Raw genomic sequence first — 23,546 nt, forward strand, 5'->3', positions numbered from 1 at the left:
TTTAGATCTTTTTTGAACTATTAGAGAAGTAAAAATATTTAATAATGAAATGACTATTTATTTATACATTCGTTTTTGGTTTAAACTCATTATCTATACATATTTTAGGCATATATTTTTTCAAATAGTTTTTTTTCTTTTACTTTTTCTTTGCTGATTTTTTTCTCCATACCGACTTATTCTTATTTAGTGGACTGATATTAATTTAAGATTGTATTTATGGAAGTATGTTAAATCCATCTTCAACAGCAAGCCATTAGTTTGTTGAATGAATGTTGTCTGAGATCGATGAACTTGTAAAATAACCACCTTATTATAAATTCTTTTTTTTTTGAATTATACAGAGGTATCCTGGCTCCACAGAAGTGGTCCAGACTAGTCACGTGTTGCCACATGTCGGTCCTCTGTCCCTTGCGATGCCGAAATGTTAATTCCCCAGTGGCCGGGATTCGAACCCAGATGGCGGAACTCACAGCTGTGAACTCTTTACCAACTGAGCTAGAAGCCCGGTTCTTATTATAAATTATTATAAATTCTTATCAACATGTTTCATAAAAATGTATCTTGTTGTGAAGTTTGGAGTACGTAAGATTAGAAATCATCTTCGATTGAACAAGGATCACGATTCTCATCTTTGAATACTCAATTGTATTCATGCACGAGCTCTCATGGACAAGCCATCATGGACGAGATGTCATGGCCAAGGTGCCATGGACGGGATGTCATGAACAAAATTACCATTGATGGGCTGTCGTGGGTGGATTTCTCCGTGGATGGACTGTAATAGACGAGCCATGGAAAATCAGTCATGGACGTACATGTCATCGTGGACACTCGGTCATAAATGGGTTTTCATGGAGTATGCGATCATCTTACGGATTTTGTTTTGAGAAAGAAACAAGATCTTAGTGTGGTAATTTCATGAGAAGTTTGCTTTAACTATATAACGAATTCGCAGTAACTCTATAAAACGAGTTTACGGTAACTCCGTATGACAAAATCAGTGTGAAGATTAGATGTAACAGTGAGATTAGTGATGACATGATCAATGACTATGAGATCTTGTACCAAATAAGACCGGGTGACTTGGTGTGAGGAAGCAGTCGATGTGTTGACGAGATATGAGATGACTGATGATGGTGTGATCACATGATCGACAAGATCTCCATAATCATGATTTGAGAGATTATGCTCTAATAACTAATTTAAGTTCTGTACCAAGGTCCTTCCAAAATATTAAACCAAAATTCTAAAAACTAAAAAATTAAACGTGAAAAGGTTAAATCCAAACTTTATTTTGTATATTTGTCAACATCGTAAAATATATAATCTGGATTTCTTGTTATGTTAGTGAGAAATACTCAGTACTTATACCCACTATTTTGTACACAACAATTTTGATCTTATATCATATTATTAGGATATGGATATGCATTATGAGTAACCCTCTGTATTAGGATATGCACAAGAATATCATTTCAAAAAAAAATCTTAAATATGTTAGCATATGGTATGTCGAGAGGACAAATTATCTCAAATTAAAAATTTATCATATATACTGGAAATTATAAGTTTTAAAATTTTATTGATTTAGTTATCTATAGCAAAGATATTCTACAAGTGAAAATCAATAGTTTAAATCAATAGATAAAAGTTTACCATATAATCTTACGTGTGGTTTAATTTAATTGTCTGAAAACCAATTTAGACAGTTTGAAATTTAGATATTTAGGTAATATGTTGTGATATGGTTTGGATTGATAATTAATAGTATTTTGTGTAAATTACAGGTAGTACAAATATTATTTTAAAACAATGTTCATGGTTTTATAAAATATATATTTTAGTCAATAAATCTTTTTTTTTATTCATGCATTTGATCAATTAGATAATATACATGTCTAAACAAAGTTACATTTACATAAGAAATATTTATTACATAAGATATACATGTCTTTATATTCAAAAGATTTATAAACAAAGTTGCATATACATAAGATATAGATGTCTTTATATTCAAAAGATTTTTTATGTATATCATATATTTTTCTTCGTAAATGATATTTTACTTAAAAAGTTTTAGAATTTCTTATAAACAAGTAATTGTTAAACATTTTCATAGTTAAATTACATCACATTCATTTTTAACATATCACTCAACAACAAAAATACCAAATACCAAAACTATGAAGAGTTTCTTTGGAGTTGTGGTGTTTTACTCTAGTAAACTAACACTTGAATTTAAAATAATATTATATATATATATATATATATATATATATATATATATAATAGCTTCGTGTCTATAACTGACTTAACATTTGGATTTTGTTGGAATAGTTGTTTTTTTGTCTAGATTTGGATTCATCTGTAATAAAATCTTATTTTATCAACAAAAATCTTTTTTTCATGCATTTGATCAATTTAGAAATAAATTTTAAAATTAACAAAGTCAGATATACTTAAAGATACGTCAATTTATATTCAGAGGATTTTATTTAGTATATCAAATATTTATTACAGATATACTGTCAGTGATATTTTACTTATAAAGTTATAGAATTTCCTTATACAAATGATTATGAAATGTCTACGTTTTTCAGAGAAAACTAAAAACTAACTATAAATAACTCTAGTCAGAAAGTTAACTTACATCACATTCATTTTTCAACATAAACATCAAAAATACAAAAAAAAACATGAAGAGTTTTTTTGGAGTTGTCATGTTTCAGTTCTTGTATTTTACACCATCTTTAGCAATTCGTGATAATTTTTTCTTTGTTTCTGACTTCGATGTGTCTAGAAATATTTCTTATGATGAAATAAAAAAATTGGTTCCAAGCAGCCTAAAAAATGAGACGTCTTTTCTGTATCCACCAGTTTCAAGAGCGAATGATAGAGTGAAGAGATTGGTTCCAACCGGCCCAAATAATAAAACTTCTCCACCTTCTCCACCACATTTTATAGCTGATTTTGGAGTGAAGAGATTGGTTCCAACCGGACCAAACAATGAAACTTCTCCACCTTCTCCACCACATTTCATAGCTGATTTTGGAGTGAAGAGATTGGTTCCAACCGGTCCAAACAATGAAACTTCTCCACCTTCTCCACCACATTCTATAGAAAGTATTGGAGTAAAGAGATTGGTTCCAACCGGCCCAAACAATGAAACGTCTCCACCTTCTCCACCACATTCTACAGTGGATTTTGGAGTGATGAGATTGGTTCCAACCGGCCCAAACAATGAAACTTCTCCACCTTCTCCACCACATTTTATAGCTGATTTTGGAGTGAAGAGATTGGTTCCAACCGGCCCAAACAATGAAACTTCTCCACCTTCTCCACCACATTTCATAGCTGATTTTGGAGTGAAGAGATTGGTTCCTACCGGCCCAAACAATGAAACTTCTCCACCTTCTCCACCACATTCTATAGAAAGTATTGGAGTAAAGAGATTGGTTCCAACCGGCCCAAACAATGAAACGTCTCCACCTTCTCCACCACATTCTACAGTGGATTTTGGAGTGAAGAGATTGGTTCCAACCGGCCCAAACAATGAAACTTCTCCACCTTCTCCACCACATTTTATAGCTGATTTTGGAGTGAAGAGATTGGTTCCAACCGGCCCAAACAATGAAACTTTTCCACCTTCTCCACCACATTTTATAGCTGATTTTGGAGTGAAGAGATTGGTTCCAAGCGGTCCAAACAATGAAATGTCTCCACCTTCTCCACCACATTCGATAGTATATATTGAAGTGAAGCAATGGGTTACAAGCAGTCCAAGTAATGGAACGTCTCCACCTTCTATATAGAATCTTGCATCAGTGTTAATTTAATCAAAGTTAAATCATATTTATAATTTTAATATAAGTTATAATCGACGAGGCTTTGCTCGAAAATAAAACATAATTTCATTATTTAAACTCAGAAAATCATCTTCTACACTTAGACATTTAAACTTGGAGCTGGTAGCTCAAATAGTAAAATCTTCATTTTTAATGGTAGAAATGTCAGGTTCGAATCTCAACCAGCTGCGAACCAGTTTTTGTCTTTTGTCCAAAAAAAATTATACGACATTAAGATATGAAAAGCAAATTCAAACCAAAAGACATAAAACCTGTGCAGCTTTAAGAAGCCACTAAAGCTTAAAATTTTGCATTTACATTTATATTTTAGCTCTTTTAAAATTAACTAAAGAATCTTATTTAAAACGTTTGAGATCAAACTACCAACTATGTATTAGGGACAAATGTTTCATATCGAAAGTTGGAAAATATGCTAAGTAAAATTCAAACCAAAAAACATAAAACCTGTGCAGCTTTAAGAAGCTAACAAAGCTTAAAATTTTGCATTTACATTTATATTTTAGTTCTTTTAAAATTAACTAAAGAATTTTATTTCAAACGTTTGAGATCAAACTATCAATTATGTATTAGGAACAAATGTCTCATATTGGAAATTGAAAAAAATGCTAAATAAAATTTAAGATAGATGGAGCACTCCACTAATCACCAATTGATTTTATGTTGTAATCTTATCTAACTTAGCACTATGACCATTTGAGAAAGAAAATATTTTCATTTCAGTGTGCGTTACAAGTTGAACTATACTAAAAGTAAGATCTTCGAGGATTAAAAATAAAAAGAGAAATCTCAAAAGAGTACAAAAATTTGCGAAGAAACATTATTCTTCCAATAATACGCTTGTTGAGTCACTCAAGCAAGCGCTTGTGGTTACACCACTTGCTAGCACAAACCTAGAGGAATATGCTTCCGAACAACACCTCCAACCACAGTCCACATGGATATTACATCAGCTACTTCACCAATGAACATCTCTATGTTAATGTTTATACCCATTTGCAATAAGATTATTCTGTTTGTCATCTAGCACTATGCTGGTCTGAATCATGCAACAGACTTTAATATACTCGGCTCAACCGCCAAAAGCCAACTCGGTTAAGAAAACCGGTTTCAATCAAACCGGGTTTATCATTCCCTAGCTTCTTTTATTTTCGGCGACGGCTTCTTTAAAAGTTTTAGGGCTTTTTAAAATCATCGGCGAGACGAAATTTTAACCGGCGAAACTGAGCGACGGCGGCGGCGAGGTGAGAGTTTCAAGGAAGCCGATGAAGATGAAATCAGTATTCGATGCGGCGGAGATCAAATCGGAGTTCGAGTCAGCGGGAATAAACCCTAATTTCATGATTCCGATCTGGAAGTATGTAATTCAGAATCCCGATTGCGTTTGGGACGAGATCCCTTCGTTGCCCACCGCCGCATACACTCTCCTCCATTCAAAGTTCAAGACTTTCACTTCCTCTCTCCACTCCCTCTTCCACTCCTCCGATGGCACCACCTCTAAACTCCTCATCAAGCTCCAGGTATACAGACAGATACGATATGGCTATGCTCTTGTCTATATGATTAGTATTTTTGGATGAGAATGTACATAAGAGATTTGGTTGCTGATAGACTTTGTCATTACAGAACATTGCTTGTAATAGTCCTAGCTTTAAAGTGTTATCTGATGAACTTGTAATTGATTACTGATTTAAAGAATGGAGCTTTTGTGGAGGCTGTGATAATGAGATACGATACTCGGTTGGGGATGTGTGGAGGGAAGCCACGTCCAGGTGGTGTGAGATCTACATTATGCATTTCATCACAGGTATTATTTTTTTTTAAATCATTGAATCAGCATGAGAGCATCTGATACAAGTGTTGTTGTTTATCAATAGGTTGGTTGCAAAATGGGTTGCACGTTCTGTGCAACTGGTAGCATGGGATTCAAAAGCAATTTAACATCGGGAGAAATTGTGGAGCAGCTCGTTCACGCCTCTCGCCTAGCTGATATACGCAACATCGTCTTCATGGTATGTCGCTTGTTACTAATGCATCTCATCAAAAGTTTCTTTATTGGCTATTGTTGTTTATACTTTATACTCCTTTCCATGTGGTAATGGGTAAAGGTGGTATCGATTATGTACATTCACCAGTTGTTGCCTGCCTTGGTTTTGCTTAATGTGATCAGGGAATGGGAGAACCTTTGAATAACTACAATGCTGTTGTTGAAGCTGTCCGTGCCATGTTAAAACAGCCTTTTCAGCTCTCACCCAAGAGAATTACCATTTCAACTGTAAGTACTGAGAAATATACTTCAAAGCATTTTTGGGGGCAAAACAGGACTAACTCTCTTTGTTATTTTCCTTTTTTTTCTCTACTAACCCATATTCTGATTTCGTTTGCATGTAGGTTGGAGTTGTTCATGCGATAAACAAGCTTCACAATGATCTACCAGGCATAAGTTTAGCGGTATCTCTTCATGCACCAGTTCAAGAAATCCGCTGCCAAATCATGCCAGCAGCTAGAGCCTTTCCTCTTCAAAAGCTTATGGATGCACTTCAAGCTTTCCAGAAAAGCAGGTAAGCTCCCTTTACAAGTTCTTTGCTACTACATGTTCAACCATCATTTCAGAAGTTATTAAAGATCATAAGTCACATGATTTCAAATAGTCAGCAGAAGATCTTCATTGAGTACATCATGCTTGATGGAGTAAATGATCAAGAGGAGAACGCTCATCAACTTGGCGAGTTGCTAAAGACATTTCAAGTGGTAAATATCTTTGGTTTCTTAATATCTTAAAAGTTTCTGCAATTTTTCTGATGGGAAACTCTGTGCCGTTTCCTCAAAAAAAACAGGTGATAAATTTGATACCATTCAACCCAATTGGGTCAACGAGCCAGTTCAAAACCAGTACTAAACAAAGCGTCTCAAGCTTCCAGAAGATCCTGAGGGAAACCTACAATATACGAACCACGGTTCGCAAAGAAATGGGTCAGGATATTAGTGGTGCTTGTGGTCAGCTAGTTGTGAACCAACCTGACAACAAGAGAACTCCGGAACCACTTAGAGACATTGAAGATCTGCATCTCTAACTTTAGGACCCAGACACATGAAACAGACATGAGAAAAGATGTATGGTTTGGTTTGTATTATCTTCGAAGTCACTCTTCAAAACTCTCTTCTTGAACTTCACATTTTGTTCCTCACTATCCAATGGAAAACACTTTGGCCTACCCTTATAATGCAAGTAAGAAAAAAAAAAGATGGTCCTTATAAGCTCCAGCACATGGAGATTTATAATTTCTTATTCAAAATACTTATGTCAATTACGTTTAGAAGTTAATTTGTAAGTAATTAACTTTCTTCCGGCCTATAAAAACAACCCCATACTCTTGTCTTCTGAGAAAACAGAACGATCTGTGAATGTCTTCATTACAGTCCCCCCTTTTGATGGGGATCAGAAATGGGATTTTAAAAATTATGTACCAGGTGTTGTTTACGAGCCGGGGTGTAAAGATGTCAAGCGCGGTGACCAAACGCTGATTGCAGCAGCAATCAAAGCAGCATCAGAGGCTGATGTGACGGTTTTAGTGGTTTGGATTGGGTCAGACAGTAGAAGCAGAGGGTCTTGATCGGGTTAATAAATCTAACCCTTCCGCTATAAGTGTTGTTGTGGTCATAATGGCGGAAGGACCTATGGATATCACATTTACCAAGACTCTTAGCAGTTTTATGGGTGAGATATCCCGGATAAGCTGGAGGGGACGCTATAGCTCAAGTCATCTTTGGTGATTACAATCCTGAACGCATTTACTTACTTATGTGTGTATGTTGTTGCATCAGCTGGGAGACTACCATAGGCATGGTACTCACAAGAGACTACCATAGGCATGGTACTCATGGCATGATAGCCATAAACATGAGACCTAACTCGACTTGTGGCTTCCCTGGAAGATCTTACACATTCGAAACCGATTTACAAATTTAGACATGGACTCAGTTACTCTTACTCACTTACTCTACCTTCGTTCTCTCAGCTCTATTAATCATCACACTTAATTGCCAAGATCTCAAGAACCACGGTTTATGGTGGAGAGGAGTCATGTGATGCCCGTATTCTGGATACAGCTAGAGTCTTCAAAGTTTCTCGTTGGTGATAGCGTGCTACAGACGCAATGCTAGGGTTTGAGAGAGAGTAGAAGTTGGAAGAAGCATATAGAGAAAGTTACTGAAGGTAAAAGAAAACTAATCAGTGTACACCACACGCTTGTTATTGGTTCTAACAGGGATCAATAAATCCTTCATCACCTCAAAAGTTAGATTGGCTTGGACATTCAACGGTTTCTTTCTCGAAAACAAAACAGAGCCCATAGATTCAACTGAAGTTTTTATTGTCAAAGTCAATACCGTCATGCTATCATCACTTATGACGAAACCCTAAGTAAAATTTTGGTACAGTATCACAGAGGGTCAATACTTACCCATATATTTGAACCAGTAGTAGTCAATTCAATACAAAGAGAAACTTGATCTCTCTTCCGTTGCAACATGATATAAATATTAGGTTTCTGTATGATATTTTCATATACAGAAACAAAGATTTTTAAATGGAGGGGCTAATTCCATATCTGATTCATGCTATCAATAAACACCATAAGCCTCAGCACCAGAGGTATCGATCGATGTCTGAAGGATCTAGCCGTAGCTACCGACCATTAATGATTGGACACGAATGTTCTTCTTCATATCAAGGATCTTCTCACCGTCGAACAACATCAGAGTACAGGCCACCTGCATTATCAGACTTCACCAGGTTTTGGTCAAGTTTCTGTGAACAAAGATTCTTCTTCTCTGAATATAGCAACAAAGACTTGCACATGACGATGAGCTTCTGGAAGAAAGAAAAATAATGTATAAATCTGATCATTCTATGTAAAAGTTTCAGATATGTCTGTGTTATTATTATTTTTTAATTATTATACTATTAATGTATTATACAAATTAATACAAGATAAACTGTTTTTTTTTTGTTTAACTGACATTGTATTCAATGAAAAGAAGGATCAATAATAGTAAAAGAGAACTGTCAAAAACAATGCAAATGACTAAAAACAGAGGAAACATCTGTTGATTGCTTGTCATTCACGGAACCAAAAGAAAACCCACATTAGAGCCTTTTATCACAAAACTAAACCTCTTTCTTCGTTCTGAACATAATCAAAACTTAGATTCCACCAATCTTGTTCTTGTCTGCATGCAGCAGATTGAGAAACATACCCTTTTTTCTTCTTGCCTCTCTCTATTTCTTCTCACACAAATCTCCCAACAGCCGTTGCTGGTAGTAGCAATGGCAGAACTAAGATCAGGCGTTCTATTCAAGCTTCTAGAGGAAATGGGGGTCGGGAAAGCACGAAGAGACGTTGATCACAGACCAGTTTTGCTTCAGATAAGAAGCATAATCCCTGTGTTAGCAGCTGGAGGTTTATGGCCTAACAAAGGCTTCTTCTTGAGAATCTCAGACTCAACGCATTCAATGTACGCCTCCTTGCCGAGAGAAGAAAACGATCTTGTCCTCTACGACAAGTTACAGATAGGTCAACTGATATTCGTGGAGAAGCTCGAGTTTGCTTATCCAGTTCCTATGATCAAAGGCATTAGACCAACACCAGGTCGGAGGGCTTGCACCGGTGAACCTATTGATCTAATCCCTAAAGAGCGTATAGAGAAGTTTTGTGCCAGTTTATCTGATACAGAGGAAAGCTATAATAATAACCAACAAGTTAAGAGGCCAAGAAGAACGAGATGGAGCAATTCAAGCGTCTCTGAGATGAATGTTACAGATTTTGGAATGTTGAAAAATCTTTCGAGTGTGATGGAGGAGGAGGAGAAGGATGATACAGATTCAATGGTCTCGAGTTGCTCTTCTTATTTGTCTTCAGCTGCTAGGAGAAGAATTTGGATGGGTTTGGGTGATGCTGGAAAGAGAAGAGAGTCATTAGATCCATCTAGGGTTAAGAATCATGTTCATGACATGAAATTACATGTTTCAAGAACTCGAAGTTACCCTGCTGTAAGTCTTATAGAAATGATTTTTTACTCAAGAAGTCATTGTCTGATACTTTCTATATTTTCTTAGGCGTCTCCTTCTCCTTCTGTGAGGAGCTGTGGAGTGATAGAGGAGAAGTCAAGTAGTAGAACAAGAAGAAGAGATAGTGTTGTTTCACCATCTCCAAAATGGGCTAAAAGCTTAAGCTATGGAAGTGGAAGTAGTAAGAGTAAGAACCTTCTTCTTCCACCTAGAAGCAATACCCTTGAATCCTCGGATTCGATATCAAGGAAAAGAAGCTGGACAGAGACTGAGATTCTCTGGAACTCACTTCCTCCCAAAGTTGTTAACCTAGGAAAGGTATTACAGATAGCTTTTTGATCAAGAAACCAGTTTGAATGAAAACTTAAACTATATAATAATAATGACATGGCAGGAGATTCTGAGACAGAGAGATAAGGCTATTCGCGCTGCGTCTCAAGCGTTGTTAGAGGCTTCAGCTGCTGAAAGATTGCTCAAATGTCTAAGGTAAGTGCTTACGAGTAAATGTAACTTCTTCCTCAAGTAATGTTTTCTCACTGGAATTATATGTTTAGGTCATACTCGGAGCTTTCGGACAAGAGGAATCAACACCATCATAACCAACAGCCACCGATAGGAGAGCTCTTGAGTTTCCAAGAGGAGTTAAGCAAGAGCAAGCTAATCATTCAATCATTATCAACTGAGGAAACAGAGCACTGCAACTCAAGAACAGGAGAGGAGAGACGCGAAAAGGCGACTCAGTGGATCAAATCAGCTTTAGCTACGGATCTCAAACCGGTTTCTTTACCCGCAAGTAAGCCTACGCAGAGTCCCGCGAGGAAGAGTTTTACCCTAATCGCTCAAGAAGTCAATAACCGTGAAGACAACACAAGGGACAGAGACTCAGGGTATGTAGAGAGAAAGGAGAGGTTAAGCAGAGCAGCAAGCGAACTCAGAAACTTGGTTAAGGAAGAAGGAAGAAGGTGGTACTTGAGCCGTGTCGAGAAGTATTTAGATGAGATCAGTAACGTAACAAAGTGGAGAGAGATGAGTAGTCAGCAAGTAGGAGAAACGATGTATCAGATAAAACGAGTGAGTGACTGGTTAGACGCTATGGTTAAAGGAGAAGAGGAGGAACAAGAAGAGGAAGTGGTGATGATGATGACAGAGTCAGAAAGAGAGGCTTGCGGTAGAGTGAGGAACAAGATTTATAGGATTCTTTTGAGACATGTTGAGAAAACTTCTTTGTTAAGTCATCAACGTAATACCAGTCTCATGTCTCATCAACAATACTACTGAAAAAGGGAAAAAAAAAACAAATTTGTTTTTAGGTTTTCATTTTTTTTTTGGTCGTGACCGTAGGAATACTAGGAATTTGTTTAGTAAATTGTTACTTAGTTTCTCTAATGCAATTTTCAGGTTTAGTGTCGTATAGTAGTAACCAATTCGCGTATCTTGGACGCGTTAAGACAACGGCCTAATTGGTCAATATGCAAATTTATAATTTCCTTTTTTCTCTATATATTCCTTTTTTTTATAGTCTCTCTGGCTCTTTCTCTATATATACATACATACGATACACCAGATAGATCTCAATCTGATCCTCCTGTCTTTTTCGCCGTCTTTTTTCTTTCGACTTGAGTTTTGGTGCATTCGCCATCAAATCCTCTGATATTTTTTTTTTCTATAGAAACCATGTCTATACTCGAAAAGGTGATCAGCGCCTCCTTCTCACCCCATTCTAACACATGTCTTCACTCTGGCTCTCTTCATGGAATCTGCTTGGCTTGCAACTCGATGGTCGACGAACACTACCTCTACCGCAGACCGTTCGATTTTCTTTCCCATGGTTTACAGCTAACCCATGACGCCGTAGCGTTAACCAAACTCCTCACAACTCTATCATCTTCCCTCGGCGAGCAGAAGCTTCACTTGGTCCTCGACTTGGACCACACGCTACTCCACGCCACGAAAGCTTCACGTCTCAGCGAAGCAGAGAAGTATCTAACCGGAGAAGAAGCATGTAGGGACGATCTGTGGATGTTGAAATCCAGTGGATATTTGGTAAAGCTACGGCCTTTCCTTGGAGATTTCTTGAGAGAAGCCAACAAGATGTTCACCATGCACGTTTACACGATGGGTACTCGGGATTACGCTGAAGACATCTTGGAGGTGATTGATCCGAGTCGATTCTATTTCGGTAACAGAGTAATAACGAGAAACGAGAGTCCTTGTACGAAGACCCTTGATTTCGTTTTGGCGGATGAGCGGGGAGCGATGATTGTGGATGATACACGTGATGTGTGGCCTGATCACAAGCGTAACTTAATTGTAATTAGCAGATACAATTATTTCAGAACGAAGAGCAGCCAAGACTCAAAGCCATACTCTGAGGAGAAGACAGACGAAAGTGAAAACAACAGTGGGTTGGTTGATGTTTTTAGATTACTAAAGGAAGTTCACGGTAGATTTTTTAGAGTTAGAGAAGGGCTGGAGTCAAGGGACGTGAGGTTGCTGCTACAAGAGATAGAAGCCAATCGCGTCTGACAAGTAATCTTTTAGTTTGTAGAAATTTTATTTTATAATATAAGCATTGTAAGGCTTTTTGATATCGTTCATGTGTAAGAATAAAGAAGTATCAAATATCTTTGTAAAGTTATTTTAAGTAGAAATCTTTAAAGCGTATTCCTTAATATATTTCTTTTGCATTAATCTATTACTCTAATATATAAATATATCCTCAAAACCAAACAAAACTACAGAGCATTGTATTTAATTGGTATTATGATATAACATAAAACAAAAAGGGGAAATAAAAAAAAGACTCAAAGCTCAAACATACGTTCAATCAACCCAATGTTTGGGATACTCTTAGCAACAAAAACCAACTTTGTGTCGAGGATGCTTCTGTTTTACTACGCTGCAGAATTTGAATAGTGCTTTGGCTTTAGGTTTCACTGATTGTATTTGTATGGACGTTTCTTACAAAGATTTTTTCCGTTTCGTACCTGAAAATTCTCACACACCGACCCACTTAAAGCGAATTATAACCCAAAACAAAATACAAAAGATACTGTATATGCATGATATTCTTTTTCAAAGTGGTTTAGTTATGATACTCTTGGGTTCGCATTACAACTTACAAGATTACTATCCTCAAGTCAAGTGTTCAGTTAAGCATCTATTTGTTTGCGGTAGTAATAGTTTCCATCTGTAAGACCAAAGAACAGTGTCTGGAAGGTTCATACAGATGGAATCAGTGGACTAGGATTAGCAGAAAGCCCATGTAAATAGAGTTCGTAATAAAGCAGAAAGCCATGTAAATTTTAAAATAGTTGAAAGCCGGGCCCATATTAATTGGACTCATGCTGCCTTAAGTACAGAGGGTTATAATGGTCAATAGCGAAGTTTGCACGTGCAAAAGACGGCACAGTTAAAAGAGAGGTCATGAGAAAAAGGAAACACAGTCAACGGATTGGTCTAGAAAGGAAAACACAGACAACGGATTGGGTCTAAGGGCATAATGGTCTACTATTATAACGACTTTCCTTTTCTCCAACACTTTCCAAAAAAAGTCTCTCGCTCTCTCTATAAAAACAACGATACCAAAGACTGAGAGATTCACTTGTTCTTGTAAAACCATTAGCAATAAACTCGATTCTCCTCTCCAGCTTTGCGATCGAACTAGGGTTTTCTTTTTGTTGATATTCGACTTGAGTTTTGTATATTTGAAGGTTTATTACAAGCGAACAGAGAAGAAACCATGTCTGTTGTTGAGAATCATTCTCTTGAACCGAGAGCCAAAAGACAGAAGATCGAACCCGTGAGAAACACGTCTTCGTACTCATTGTCTTCTCGTAGATGTCGTCACTGGTTTGTCCGTTACGGAATCTGCACCACATGCAACTCAACGATTGACAAAGCTCAAAGCAGAGCATTCGATTATCTTTCCCATGGTTTGCGGCTTAGCCATGAGGCTGTAGCGGTGACGAAACACCTTACCACACTAGTCTCTTGTTCCAACGAGAAAAAACTCCACTTAGTTCTTGACTTGGATCACACGCTTCTCCACACCACTCCTATTCCACGTCTCACCGAATCAGAGAAGTATCTAATCCAAAAAGCGGGTTCAAATACAAGAGACGACGATCTACGCAAGTGGAAAGCTCCAGGTGATCCCACGGTATTCTTGACAAAACTAAGGCCTTGTCTTCGCGAGTTCTTGAAAGAAGCAAACAAGATGTTCACAATGTATGCTTACACAATGGGTAATCGCGATTACGCTAAATTCATCTTGGACTTGATTGATCCGAAGCACATCTATTTCGGTGAAAGAGTGATAACAAGAGACGAGAGTCCTTACATGAAGACGCTTGAACTGGTTTTGGCTCATGAGCGAGGAGTGGTGATTGTGGATGATACACGTGATGTATGGCCTGATCACAAGCGTAATTTGATTGAAATTAGCAGATACAAGTATTTCAGAATGGGCAACCGTCAATACTCAAAGCCATACTCTGAGGAGAAGACAGACGAAAGTGAAAGCAACGGTGGATTGGTTGATGTTTTGAAGTTACTCAAAGAAGTTCACTGTGAGTTTTTCAGAGTCGCCAATGAAAAAGAGTTGGAATCAAAAGACATTAGGTTGCTGCTACAAGAGATAGAATTCAATCGTGTCCACAAAGAATGTTTTATTCGGTAGAAACTTTGTATAAGCCATTGCAAGTCTGTTAAAGTGTAGAAACTTCAGTTCAGTGTTGTCAGTTTGTTATCTCATTCATATGTAGGAATAAATGTATCTTTCATACTATTGAATGTCTGTTACGAATTTTTTATAGATAAATATTTTTTTTGTTTTGTTTTGTGTTTATGGTTTGTTTAGCCTTTGCATTTGTGTTTATTGTTGGATGGATGGGTTAGCATTGATAATCCCATATCATTATATTTGGACAATCCAAAACGAAATATATGTTCTTAACAATTTTTCACTAAAACATCGAGTACATTACCAATAATGTTCTTAGCAATGATAGAATCTTAAGTTTTTATTTGAAACAGAAATGAGGATTCAAAATGCAGCATGAAACATAAATAAAAAAGCCACAAAATCACATCAAAGCTTAGACGAGTGCATGGCTGCTCGGACCTTCTTAGCTTCCTGCTCGTCTAGATTCATCTGTTTGGACTCCATTAAAACAATAATTGCCTCATTAACCTTTTTCTTGAGAGCTTCTGGTGATTCTAAGCACCGAAAGATTTCGGCTCGGGGTAGTTCAAGAATCATTCCTGTGATTTTTGGTGCAAACAAAGGCTCGAGTAATTCCACCAAAGGGTAGAGCGATTCGCCAATCATCTACAAAAAAAAGATTAAAGTAAGAGAAAAAGATAAGTAAACTTTTTTTCAAAATTAACCATCATATAAATAGAAAATCAATTTTACAGTTCGTTGTTCACTGGGAGTTCGGTTTTCAAGTTCTTCGGTCATAGCAGCTGCATGAAATCTCTTGAATGAAGCAGCAGCACGGGCTAAGGTATCATCAATATTGTGAACAGAAACAGGAGGAGACATGACTTAAGCAGTGGAGATGGTAGAATATTGAGAAGACTGAAATGTGATTTAGGATTACCGACCAAGGACTTAGTCTGATATATAGTAAAAAAGCTTGCCAATTTGAGTAAGTAAAAACAAATTTTTCATAATTGGAATTGAATATATATTTTGGACCGCGTAGACACCACGCGCTAAATAAAAAAGGCGAATAACATTTTCTACCACATATGTTTTGTTGAATATGACTTAGTTTGTAAAATATAATTTATTAAATAGTTAATAAATATTTTATTTTTGGTAGATAATTATATTCAAGACTTTAAAATATCTAACGATATCTCTAAAACATTTACTCAAGTTTTATTATATTAAACTATAAACTTTTTTATTCTTCAAGTTTGTGTGTGACATTGTATAAAACAACAAACTTTCGAGATATAACATTCAAGAAAAATTAAACCAGATATAACTTTTTGTGAGAAAAGGAGGAAAAAAAATCATACCACATTTGATTGCAATGGAGACATTTGATTGCAATGGAGACAATAATAGTATAGAAACACAAATATTTGTGTGTTAGAGCTAGTCACTACAAGTAAAATAGTTTTTTCCTAGTGTTTTTTTTTTTTATATTTGAATCGAATTGGGGATCAGACTAGGTTAAAGTAAATCTAAATCGAACCGAATATTGGACTAAGTTAAACTGTAAACCGAGAACGTATCTGGGTTGGGTGGATAAGAACTGAGTATGTTTGTATTTTACTATAACAAAAAAATTGTTAATTGTTTTTGGCTTTTAAATCATAAAAACTATTTAAATAAAACTTTATATTTTTATTTTATTCAATTTTTGAATTTCATAATTTACAATGATAAATATTAAATATTCAAATAGTGGCTTTATATTTAAAGTTAAGATATTAATTTTATATTTAAAGCTAAGATATTAATTTTATATTAAATTTACATTTGGTTTTTAAAAAAAAACCTTAGTTATTTTTATAAATTAAATAATCAAAATAAATATAGTTACGTTTGTAAAATTTACGAAAGATAACTAACAACGCATTTAGATATAACTAGGGGTATTGCCCCCGCGCAAGCGCGGGGCCGGATACGTTGTTGATGTCTTATGTAGTTTTCTGTACGGGATTTTGACGTTTACTTTTTGTTTTTGAACGTTTGTTTTTCCGTGTTGTCAATAATGGTGAATTGGTGATGATTGGAACAGTGGAAGACACACAACTTGATTAGATTGATATTAGATTAATCGGTGATTTCTGTGTTGATATTTTCATATCTTATTTTCGCAAAGATTTAATCGACCATCAGCGTTTTTAACGCTCTCATGTTCAAATTTAATAATCTAGAAATTTATAAAATCATATAGTTACAAATTAATTTTTAATGGTTTTTACTGGACTTTATTAAAAAAAAGTTGTGGTTGGAAAAATCTGGAATAGATTGATAAAAAAAATAGAATTTCGTATAGTTTATGGCCCACTAAAATAGAATTTCACTTTCTGATGTTAAAAGTAACTAAACACTGAAATATATATCTAATACAAAAAAAGTAGCAACATGTGTGTTACAAAAAAAAAAAAAAAAAGTAGCAACATGTTGCTTTATAACATGTTTCCTGTCAGTGCTAACACAAATGCAAATAACATGTCTTTACTTTTGGCTAATTCAAACTCTTAAACCCCAAAGAGCAAAAAAAAACCCTTGTCTTGTTGTCGTAGCTGGGGTAGCTTCTGTTAGACTATTCAGATTTATCTTCTTATTCTTAGTCGCATACTCTGTTTTTTTTGTTTTCTCTTGTGCAAAAACATGTTCTTCTCAACCGGAGACAATTTGAATGGACTTAATGACATCACCAAATTTAAGATCAGCCTAAAAATTTTCATTTTGAGTAACATAGCCGAAGATAGCGTAACGACCGTCCAAGATGTTGGAATTGCTTGACGTCAGCTCACTCTCTTCAGCAGCAGCCAAAGCACTTGGCTCGATCCTGGTCATTCTCAAACTCATGTTTTGCTTTACATATAATTAGAATATATATATTCAAATGTGAAGGAAGAGAAAGAACTCTCACTTCTCTAGCCACTGCCATTGTCCCAAATGGAAGCATAACATGAGCCTTGTACAAACCCAATACCTGTCCAACCAAATTAACAAATGTTAATTTATTATTATTATGATGAATAATACTTTGTCAAGGCTGTGAGCTGTAAAATGGTGTTTTTTCCCTGGCACCATAATCTCAAGAGGAACCGTCCTTACTTTTTCTGTGGTAGGATCTATAAATCCTTCCGCAGGACCCTCTTGGTTCCCCGTTTGAACCACAAACCCATCAACTGGAAAAAACCATCATCCATGGTTATATATATAGGGGAAAGTTTGATGTCTTACATATTTGGATACCCATGCATCGTAGAAATGACGCTTCACCAAGTCCACAAAGTTCCTGGCGGTAACAGGGGCGTTATAGCCGTCGAGGATAATGAGGAAAATACAATCCTCAAGGTTTGGGTTTTCCTTGATCTTGAACTTCACGTACACAGTGGCTCTTCCCTTGAGAAAATGCATGTTTATATACTCTTCAGGGACCTCATAAGGGAAACAATCGACCATGTCCTATTCTATTCTGCAGAGCGCCACAGGACAGGAAGATCTCACCTGCATACATTCTTACAATAGTCTTCAAAGCAGATAAACTAACTGACTTTAATCATGCTTACTCACACCTAATCCATACTTCTAGTTTTTAGTCAAATCTTGCAAGCAATTCAAACATTGTTCTAACAACTCTTCTCAGACCACTCTCTGATCATCTCCTAGTTTGACTTAGTTGAATTATTAACTAACCTCTTAAGATGACTAACGATTCTTTAGAGATTTAATGCAAGGTTGCCTCCGCCATATCATTCCTCAATTCCAGACTAAGTTTTTATAAACTCTTAATCTCTTCCTTTGATTGCAGCTTGGAATTTCCTCAAAATTTGGAAACAATTATTGCTCTTTTACTCTGACTCTCTTCCACATATTACTCCTCTTATGCAAAAATCCTAGATAAATCAGATACTCTCTGATCCAATACATCCACAGTACACTCTGTGAAAAAAAAGCAAGGGAAAAAGTAAAGCAACAGCAAAAGAGTTTTCATATTATATAGCAAATCAAGAACAACAAAAACATGAAACCTTGATTGAGTTGTTGTCTGATTAACGTTTCGAGAGTTTGGTGTTTGGTGAGGTCAGGAGAGACCAAGGTCTTGTCAAGTCTCTCTCTGTACTCACAGATCTCTCGTTTCTTCTCCATACTCACATTTCAATATTGAATCCCTTTGGAAAAAAAATCCTCAAATCAAATATTAAAAAACATAACCAAAAAAAAAAGTTACTGGAATTGGATATTCGATCCCAAATTAATCAATCAAAAGGCAAGAACTTTGATAAGAAGATCAAAGATCGTCCAGATCACAAAGCTAGAAGAGGAGAACCTTAAGCGTACGGCAAAACACAACTTGAACTCCTGATATGCTTTACCTACGAGATGGAAAAAAAAACGTGGAGGTGTTTTCCTTTAGATACTTTCTATCATTTTCTGGGGAAAACACAACAAAAACAAAACTTTTGTTACAAATGTCATAGGGGAGGTCGAAAGTTGAGAGGAAGAAGACGGCGAAGAGAAAGAGATGTTGGACGAACCGCTTAACCGGTATATTTTCGTTGGAAAATAAATCTATAACTAGATCATGATCCGCTCGACCGAGCGGGAGTAAATTTTTTTTTATCTTTGTTTTTACTAAATTTTATACATGATCGCAATATGTATTAATATAAAATTTTGATAAATAACAATGTGTACTAATGTGTTTAAATAAGCAATGTGTTTAATTACTAAATTTGATTTTTAAATTTTATGATAACGTAAAGTAATTTTTTCTATATTATTTTAAATATATAGTGCTATATATTTTGTATTTTCAATATTTATCATATAAAACTTACATTGGGATATTATTTATATGAAAATATGTATAACACAATATATTTATATATTATATAAACATATGTACACCCACACGGGTTTTATTTTTAAAAAGTATTCTATATTATTTAGTTTTATGTAGTATCGAGTTTGTATATTCAATTTTGTGTTTAAAGAACAATATCAAAACTGTCTTTCGTATGTAAAAATAACATTTTGCAATCACGAGTTGTGTCTTTTATTGTAACATAAAATTTTATATAAAACTTATGTTTTTCTGTACATTACGAAATTTAATTTTTTTAAAATAATTATTACGTAATTTCAAAATAAATTTGATCTCTGAGGTTTAATATATTTTGTGTAATGGTTCAAAGCATTTTTGATATATATTATATTTCAGTTTGGTTTGTTTTTAGTATTACTGTATAAATATAATACTATACAATATTACTATATTCTATACAATATATGAAGCTATGTGTTATTTGTTTTAGAAAGTAGATTAGGCCCAACATAGTTATAAGAATAGTCATATCTTTATGTATGTGTCTATGACTTATCTACCTAATGTTATTCGTACTAATAAAATTAATATGGCCAATGAAAGTATACTGATCAATTTAAAATGAATTGTATAGGGTAATTATAGAACGATTAATATTTTTAGTATTCTTAGTATATATCTTATTTAAATCGACATGTAATAAATGTAAAAATCATATATGGAATATGGACAAAAAGAAGAACTGTATTTAGGAAATACATCAATGCAAAGTTAGAGTATGGTACGTATTATATATAAAGAATGAGGCATTTAATTTAAATATATGAGGTCCATCTTTAAAAATCCATCTAGAAGAAATTGTAATGTTCCTATTTTAATAAGATAGATATAATGAGGTGGGGCCCACATGAAGCTGACGTGGCAGCAAAGGAGAGTCCCAACTCCCTCATTATATTATAGATTCTATTTTTATTCTATGATTGAACTTACTTGAATTTTGTTGAACTCGCGACTGAACCATGTCGAAACATATCGACCTATAGTCCAAAACTTTTCTAGTTCAGTTACCAGTTCAGTTTTATAAATATTGGTTTTGCCTTGATTGTACGAGTTAAACCGGGCCTAATTATTTGCGACCAACCGGAAGAGGATATGTTAACCGTCGGAGTCAAAAAGTGAGACCAATGTTACGACAGACACAGAAGCCCAAGTTGAGTCGGTTTGGTAGATGGATGACCATAACCTTTTGGTCGCTTTGGCAGTTAAGCTGTAAGTTTCGCAATCATCGTGAGTTTCAAATCCTGTTTGGACCACTTCACCTTTCTCACACAGTCACACGTCCATACATAATATTCTCCTTCGCGCACTCGTACATATTATTTGAAACGATCTTCTTATTTTTGCTTTATTAAAACTATCTCTTATATCATGATAAAATCAACATAGTGATATAAAATTACGTTTTCTACAAATAAAAAATTGTAAAGACAAATTTTATAACTTTTTTCTGAACTAACAAATTTTGTATTTGAAAAGACACTATCGAGTATCGACACTATCAAACGTAAATGTAATATGCATATGGATGTTAAATTATCTACTTAGACCTTATAGAAAATGAATATTTCATACAAGTGATATCTTTTTTGGATGAAACAATTGATATCTTAGGTTCAGTGGAGTAGCCGATAAAGTATATAAAAAACAATTGATATTTTTGTTGCGAGTTTTTAATAGGTAACTAGATGTTTTTCAGCACCAAGTGCATTGATAAAATTTTGAAAATTAAAATTATTTTGAAAATTTTATTTATTTATATTATATATTTTATTTGTTTGTGACCAATATTTTATATGAATAGTATTATATTATTTAAGCATAAAATTAAAAAAATATTTTATTTTATTTTATTTTATATTTAAGAATATTTATGTATATATTTAAAATAATAAGCTTAGATAAAAAATATTTACTTATTTTGACTAATATATTAAATCAATTTGTATAAAATTACTAAAACAAAATTCATAAAAATTATAGTTACCAAAAACTAGAAATAAACAATATTTATAAAAATTAGATATCTAAAAGAAACTAATGATATTACGACTAAAATTTATAGTTAAAAACAAATTGTACAAAATTTTGAAAATTTTACTAATAAAATTTTATAGTTATAAAAATTAAATTAAATAATATTTAGTAATTTATAATGTCATATTTAATATATTTATTTAAGTGATGATTTATAAGTTATTACTATATTGTAAAAAGTTTATCAAAAATATGAATCAACATTAAATGCATTGTATGAGTTATTGTTATATTCTATAAAGTTTACCAAAAAATATTAATCAACATTAAATGTATTTGTCCATGTGTTGCTAGAGATCATAACAGGGAGAAGAGCTGTAGATGAAGGTAGGAACCAAACACCTAAAGATATATAGTGATGTCCTGTAAAAACACACAAAACAGAGTATTATCTAAACCACAGGGCACAAATGATATTTCTACTGTGTAACTTAAGCAGGGTCGTCCGTCTAACATCACGTGCAAGTGGAGCAGTCGAACATGATTCGAGTTGAAAAAAAAAATTAAGAATTTTTGAAAATAAATACATAAATTATAAATTATGATACAAAACTTTAAACTTTTAGATATATTACTAAATTTAGAGATGATAATTTCAAATAAAAAAGTCAAATATATATAACTAAAGCTATAAATTTTTACTTTGAAGTATTATCATTGTTTTTACTAAACCTGATACAGCCTCTTCTTGTTGTTCACATCCCAAATGTTCAGGAAACTATCACAGCCCGGTTGCAAAGGTGCCGTAATGCAATTAACAAATTCATATGATTATTCAGGGCAGTGTGTCTACGTACGCATTATAATTGTTCCAATTAGCTCTCCCTCTCTCAGACAAAGCATAAGTAAACCTTTATCTAGTTTGGTCTATGATATTAGAATCGAAAACAAAAAAAATATAGATATTTTATTTACAAACATTGCATATTAGCATCCAAGTTATATCCAATTAGCTTTCAACCGACACTAAATAAATTTTGCCTCCCGGCTCCCCCCTTAATTAGGAGGACTAAAAAAGTAGTAAATGTGGAAACCTAAGAAACAGTTTGGACTCCCACTGCTGAGATAAGAACTCACATTGGATGGAAGACAATGGCATTTACAGGGTAAACAAGGTATCTTCCAGCCTCTGATCTCAGATGACATTTGAAAGCATATCTGAGGAGAAGTACAAATATATCTGCAAGTCAAAGTCATGGAAAAGAGATGAGTTTAAAACATGAGGAAAATACTTCTTAGCCTGAGGTAGTTGGGACTACGTTATAGTTCAAACTGGTTCAAACTAGCATCAGAGCAAAATTAAACACTGTCCATCCCCAAAATGTCATCTTTGCCAACACTGAAAACAGTCTTGAAGTATAACATTGAGCTTTTCTTAATGCAGCCTTTGTTCACAATGCTTTCAAATCATATACACACTTTACTTCAGTAAACAAAAGAAGGCAGGAAGTAGCGACAAAGAGACAGTACTGTCATGACATTTTTGTGGCGGCTAACACAGAAACCAACGGAAACAGCAGTCCAGCAGTACTGTTCAGCCACGTAAGGTCTCATTACAGTGCACGTTTTACAAGCAAAAGAGAAGAAGACTAGAATAAGAGAAAGCGTCTGAAAATGTCTATGATTGTTTGTCATCGCATGAAGTCGACACGTGTAAAAGCCGCCACCTGACGTTTCCGCCAACGCGTTTGGATATATCACGTCCACTTTTTTTGCTTGTTGGGTATAACAAGAAAAGTGACATCGACCTACAAGTGTAACGGAACTACCACGTGTCCTATAACAACGCCGCCATTTAGTTGCTAATAATACGTTACGGCACGCCACAGAAGATCTTTAATTTGTCCGCACCTACACTCAACTCCACTGAAGTTAGCTCAACATTCCTACGTATTCTCGAGGCATCCAGGTGTTTCTTTCATTAGACGAATATTAACGAGTTATGACTAAAAATATTTTTTTGGAGAAATTCATTAATCATTAATT

The 23,546-nt window shown here is 34.7% G+C and overlaps 6 protein-coding genes and 1 long non-coding RNA gene across 8 annotated transcripts; 5 read left to right on the forward strand and 2 right to left on the reverse strand.

Moving 5' to 3' along the window:
* The first annotated feature begins 2,699 nt into the window (after positions 1 to 2,699).
* On the forward strand, positions 2,700 to 3,815 carry LOC108858878 (proline-rich receptor-like protein kinase PERK10). Its single transcript, XM_018632735.2, has one exon. It carries the CDS (start codon positions 2,700 to 2,702, stop codon positions 3,813 to 3,815), a length of 1,116 nt encoding a protein of 371 aa, XP_018488237.2.
* A 1,224-nt stretch (positions 3,816 to 5,039) lies between these two features.
* LOC108856830 (uncharacterized) lies at positions 5,040 to 7,081 on the forward strand. The gene is made up of 7 exons (XM_018630723.2): positions 5,040 to 5,386; positions 5,563 to 5,673; positions 5,744 to 5,878; positions 6,037 to 6,141; positions 6,258 to 6,427; positions 6,518 to 6,617; positions 6,704 to 7,081. The coding sequence occupies exons 1-7, from the start codon at positions 5,132 to 5,134 to the stop codon at positions 6,938 to 6,940; spliced, it is 1,113 nt and encodes a 370-aa protein (XP_018486225.2). The 5' UTR covers positions 5,040 to 5,131; the 3' UTR covers positions 6,941 to 7,081.
* Positions 7,082 to 8,455: 1,374 nt separating this feature from the next.
* Positions 8,456 to 8,729, forward strand: LOC108858879 (uncharacterized). Its single transcript, XM_056985885.1, is given in 2 exon segments — positions 8,456 to 8,652; positions 8,654 to 8,729. Coding segments are annotated over 2 exon segments (273 nt in total).
* Positions 8,730 to 9,102: 373 nt separating this feature from the next.
* LOC108858880 (uncharacterized) lies at positions 9,103 to 11,214 on the forward strand. Its single transcript, XM_018632737.1, has 4 exons — positions 9,103 to 9,918; positions 9,985 to 10,254; positions 10,331 to 10,422; positions 10,491 to 11,214. Exons 1-4 carry the CDS (start codon positions 9,103 to 9,105, stop codon positions 11,212 to 11,214), a joined length of 1,902 nt encoding a protein of 633 aa, XP_018488239.1.
* Positions 11,215 to 11,503: 289 nt separating this feature from the next.
* LOC108858881 (RNA polymerase II C-terminal domain phosphatase-like 5) lies at positions 11,504 to 14,626 on the forward strand. Its single transcript, XM_057010665.1, has 3 exons — positions 11,504 to 12,431; positions 13,114 to 13,118; positions 13,671 to 14,626. Exons 1-3 carry the CDS (start codon positions 11,611 to 11,613, stop codon positions 14,615 to 14,617), a joined length of 1,773 nt encoding a protein of 590 aa, XP_056866645.1. The 5' UTR covers positions 11,504 to 11,610; the 3' UTR covers positions 14,618 to 14,626.
* Positions 14,627 to 14,942: 316 nt separating this feature from the next.
* Positions 14,943 to 15,517, reverse strand: LOC108858882 (polyadenylate-binding protein 8-like). The gene is made up of 2 exons (XM_018632739.2): positions 15,356 to 15,517; positions 14,943 to 15,268 (listed from the first exon to the last, which is right to left on the reverse strand). Exons 1-2 carry the CDS (start codon positions 15,482 to 15,484, stop codon positions 15,029 to 15,031), a joined length of 369 nt encoding a protein of 122 aa, XP_018488241.1. The 5' UTR covers positions 15,485 to 15,517; the 3' UTR covers positions 14,943 to 15,028.
* Positions 15,518 to 16,975: 1,458 nt separating this feature from the next.
* LOC108836460 (uncharacterized) lies at positions 16,976 to 19,200 on the reverse strand. Of its 2 annotated transcripts, XR_001947149.2 has the most exons (7): positions 19,109 to 19,200; positions 18,969 to 19,014; positions 18,670 to 18,810; positions 18,335 to 18,580; positions 17,879 to 18,145; positions 17,562 to 17,624; positions 16,976 to 17,477 (listed from the first exon to the last, which is right to left on the reverse strand). It is a non-coding gene; the product is annotated as an uncharacterized LOC108836460 (long non-coding RNA). The 2 variants fall into 2 exon arrangements; XR_001947148.2 differs by having other exon boundaries at positions 18,969 to 19,182.
* Between the last annotated feature and the right edge of the window lie 4,346 nt (positions 19,201 to 23,546).

The sequence above is a fragment of the Raphanus sativus genome, chromosome 5 (assembly GCF_000801105.2).
Source record: "Raphanus sativus cultivar WK10039 chromosome 5, ASM80110v3, whole genome shotgun sequence".
NCBI classification, from domain to species: Eukaryota; Viridiplantae; Streptophyta; class Magnoliopsida; order Brassicales; family Brassicaceae; genus Raphanus; species Raphanus sativus.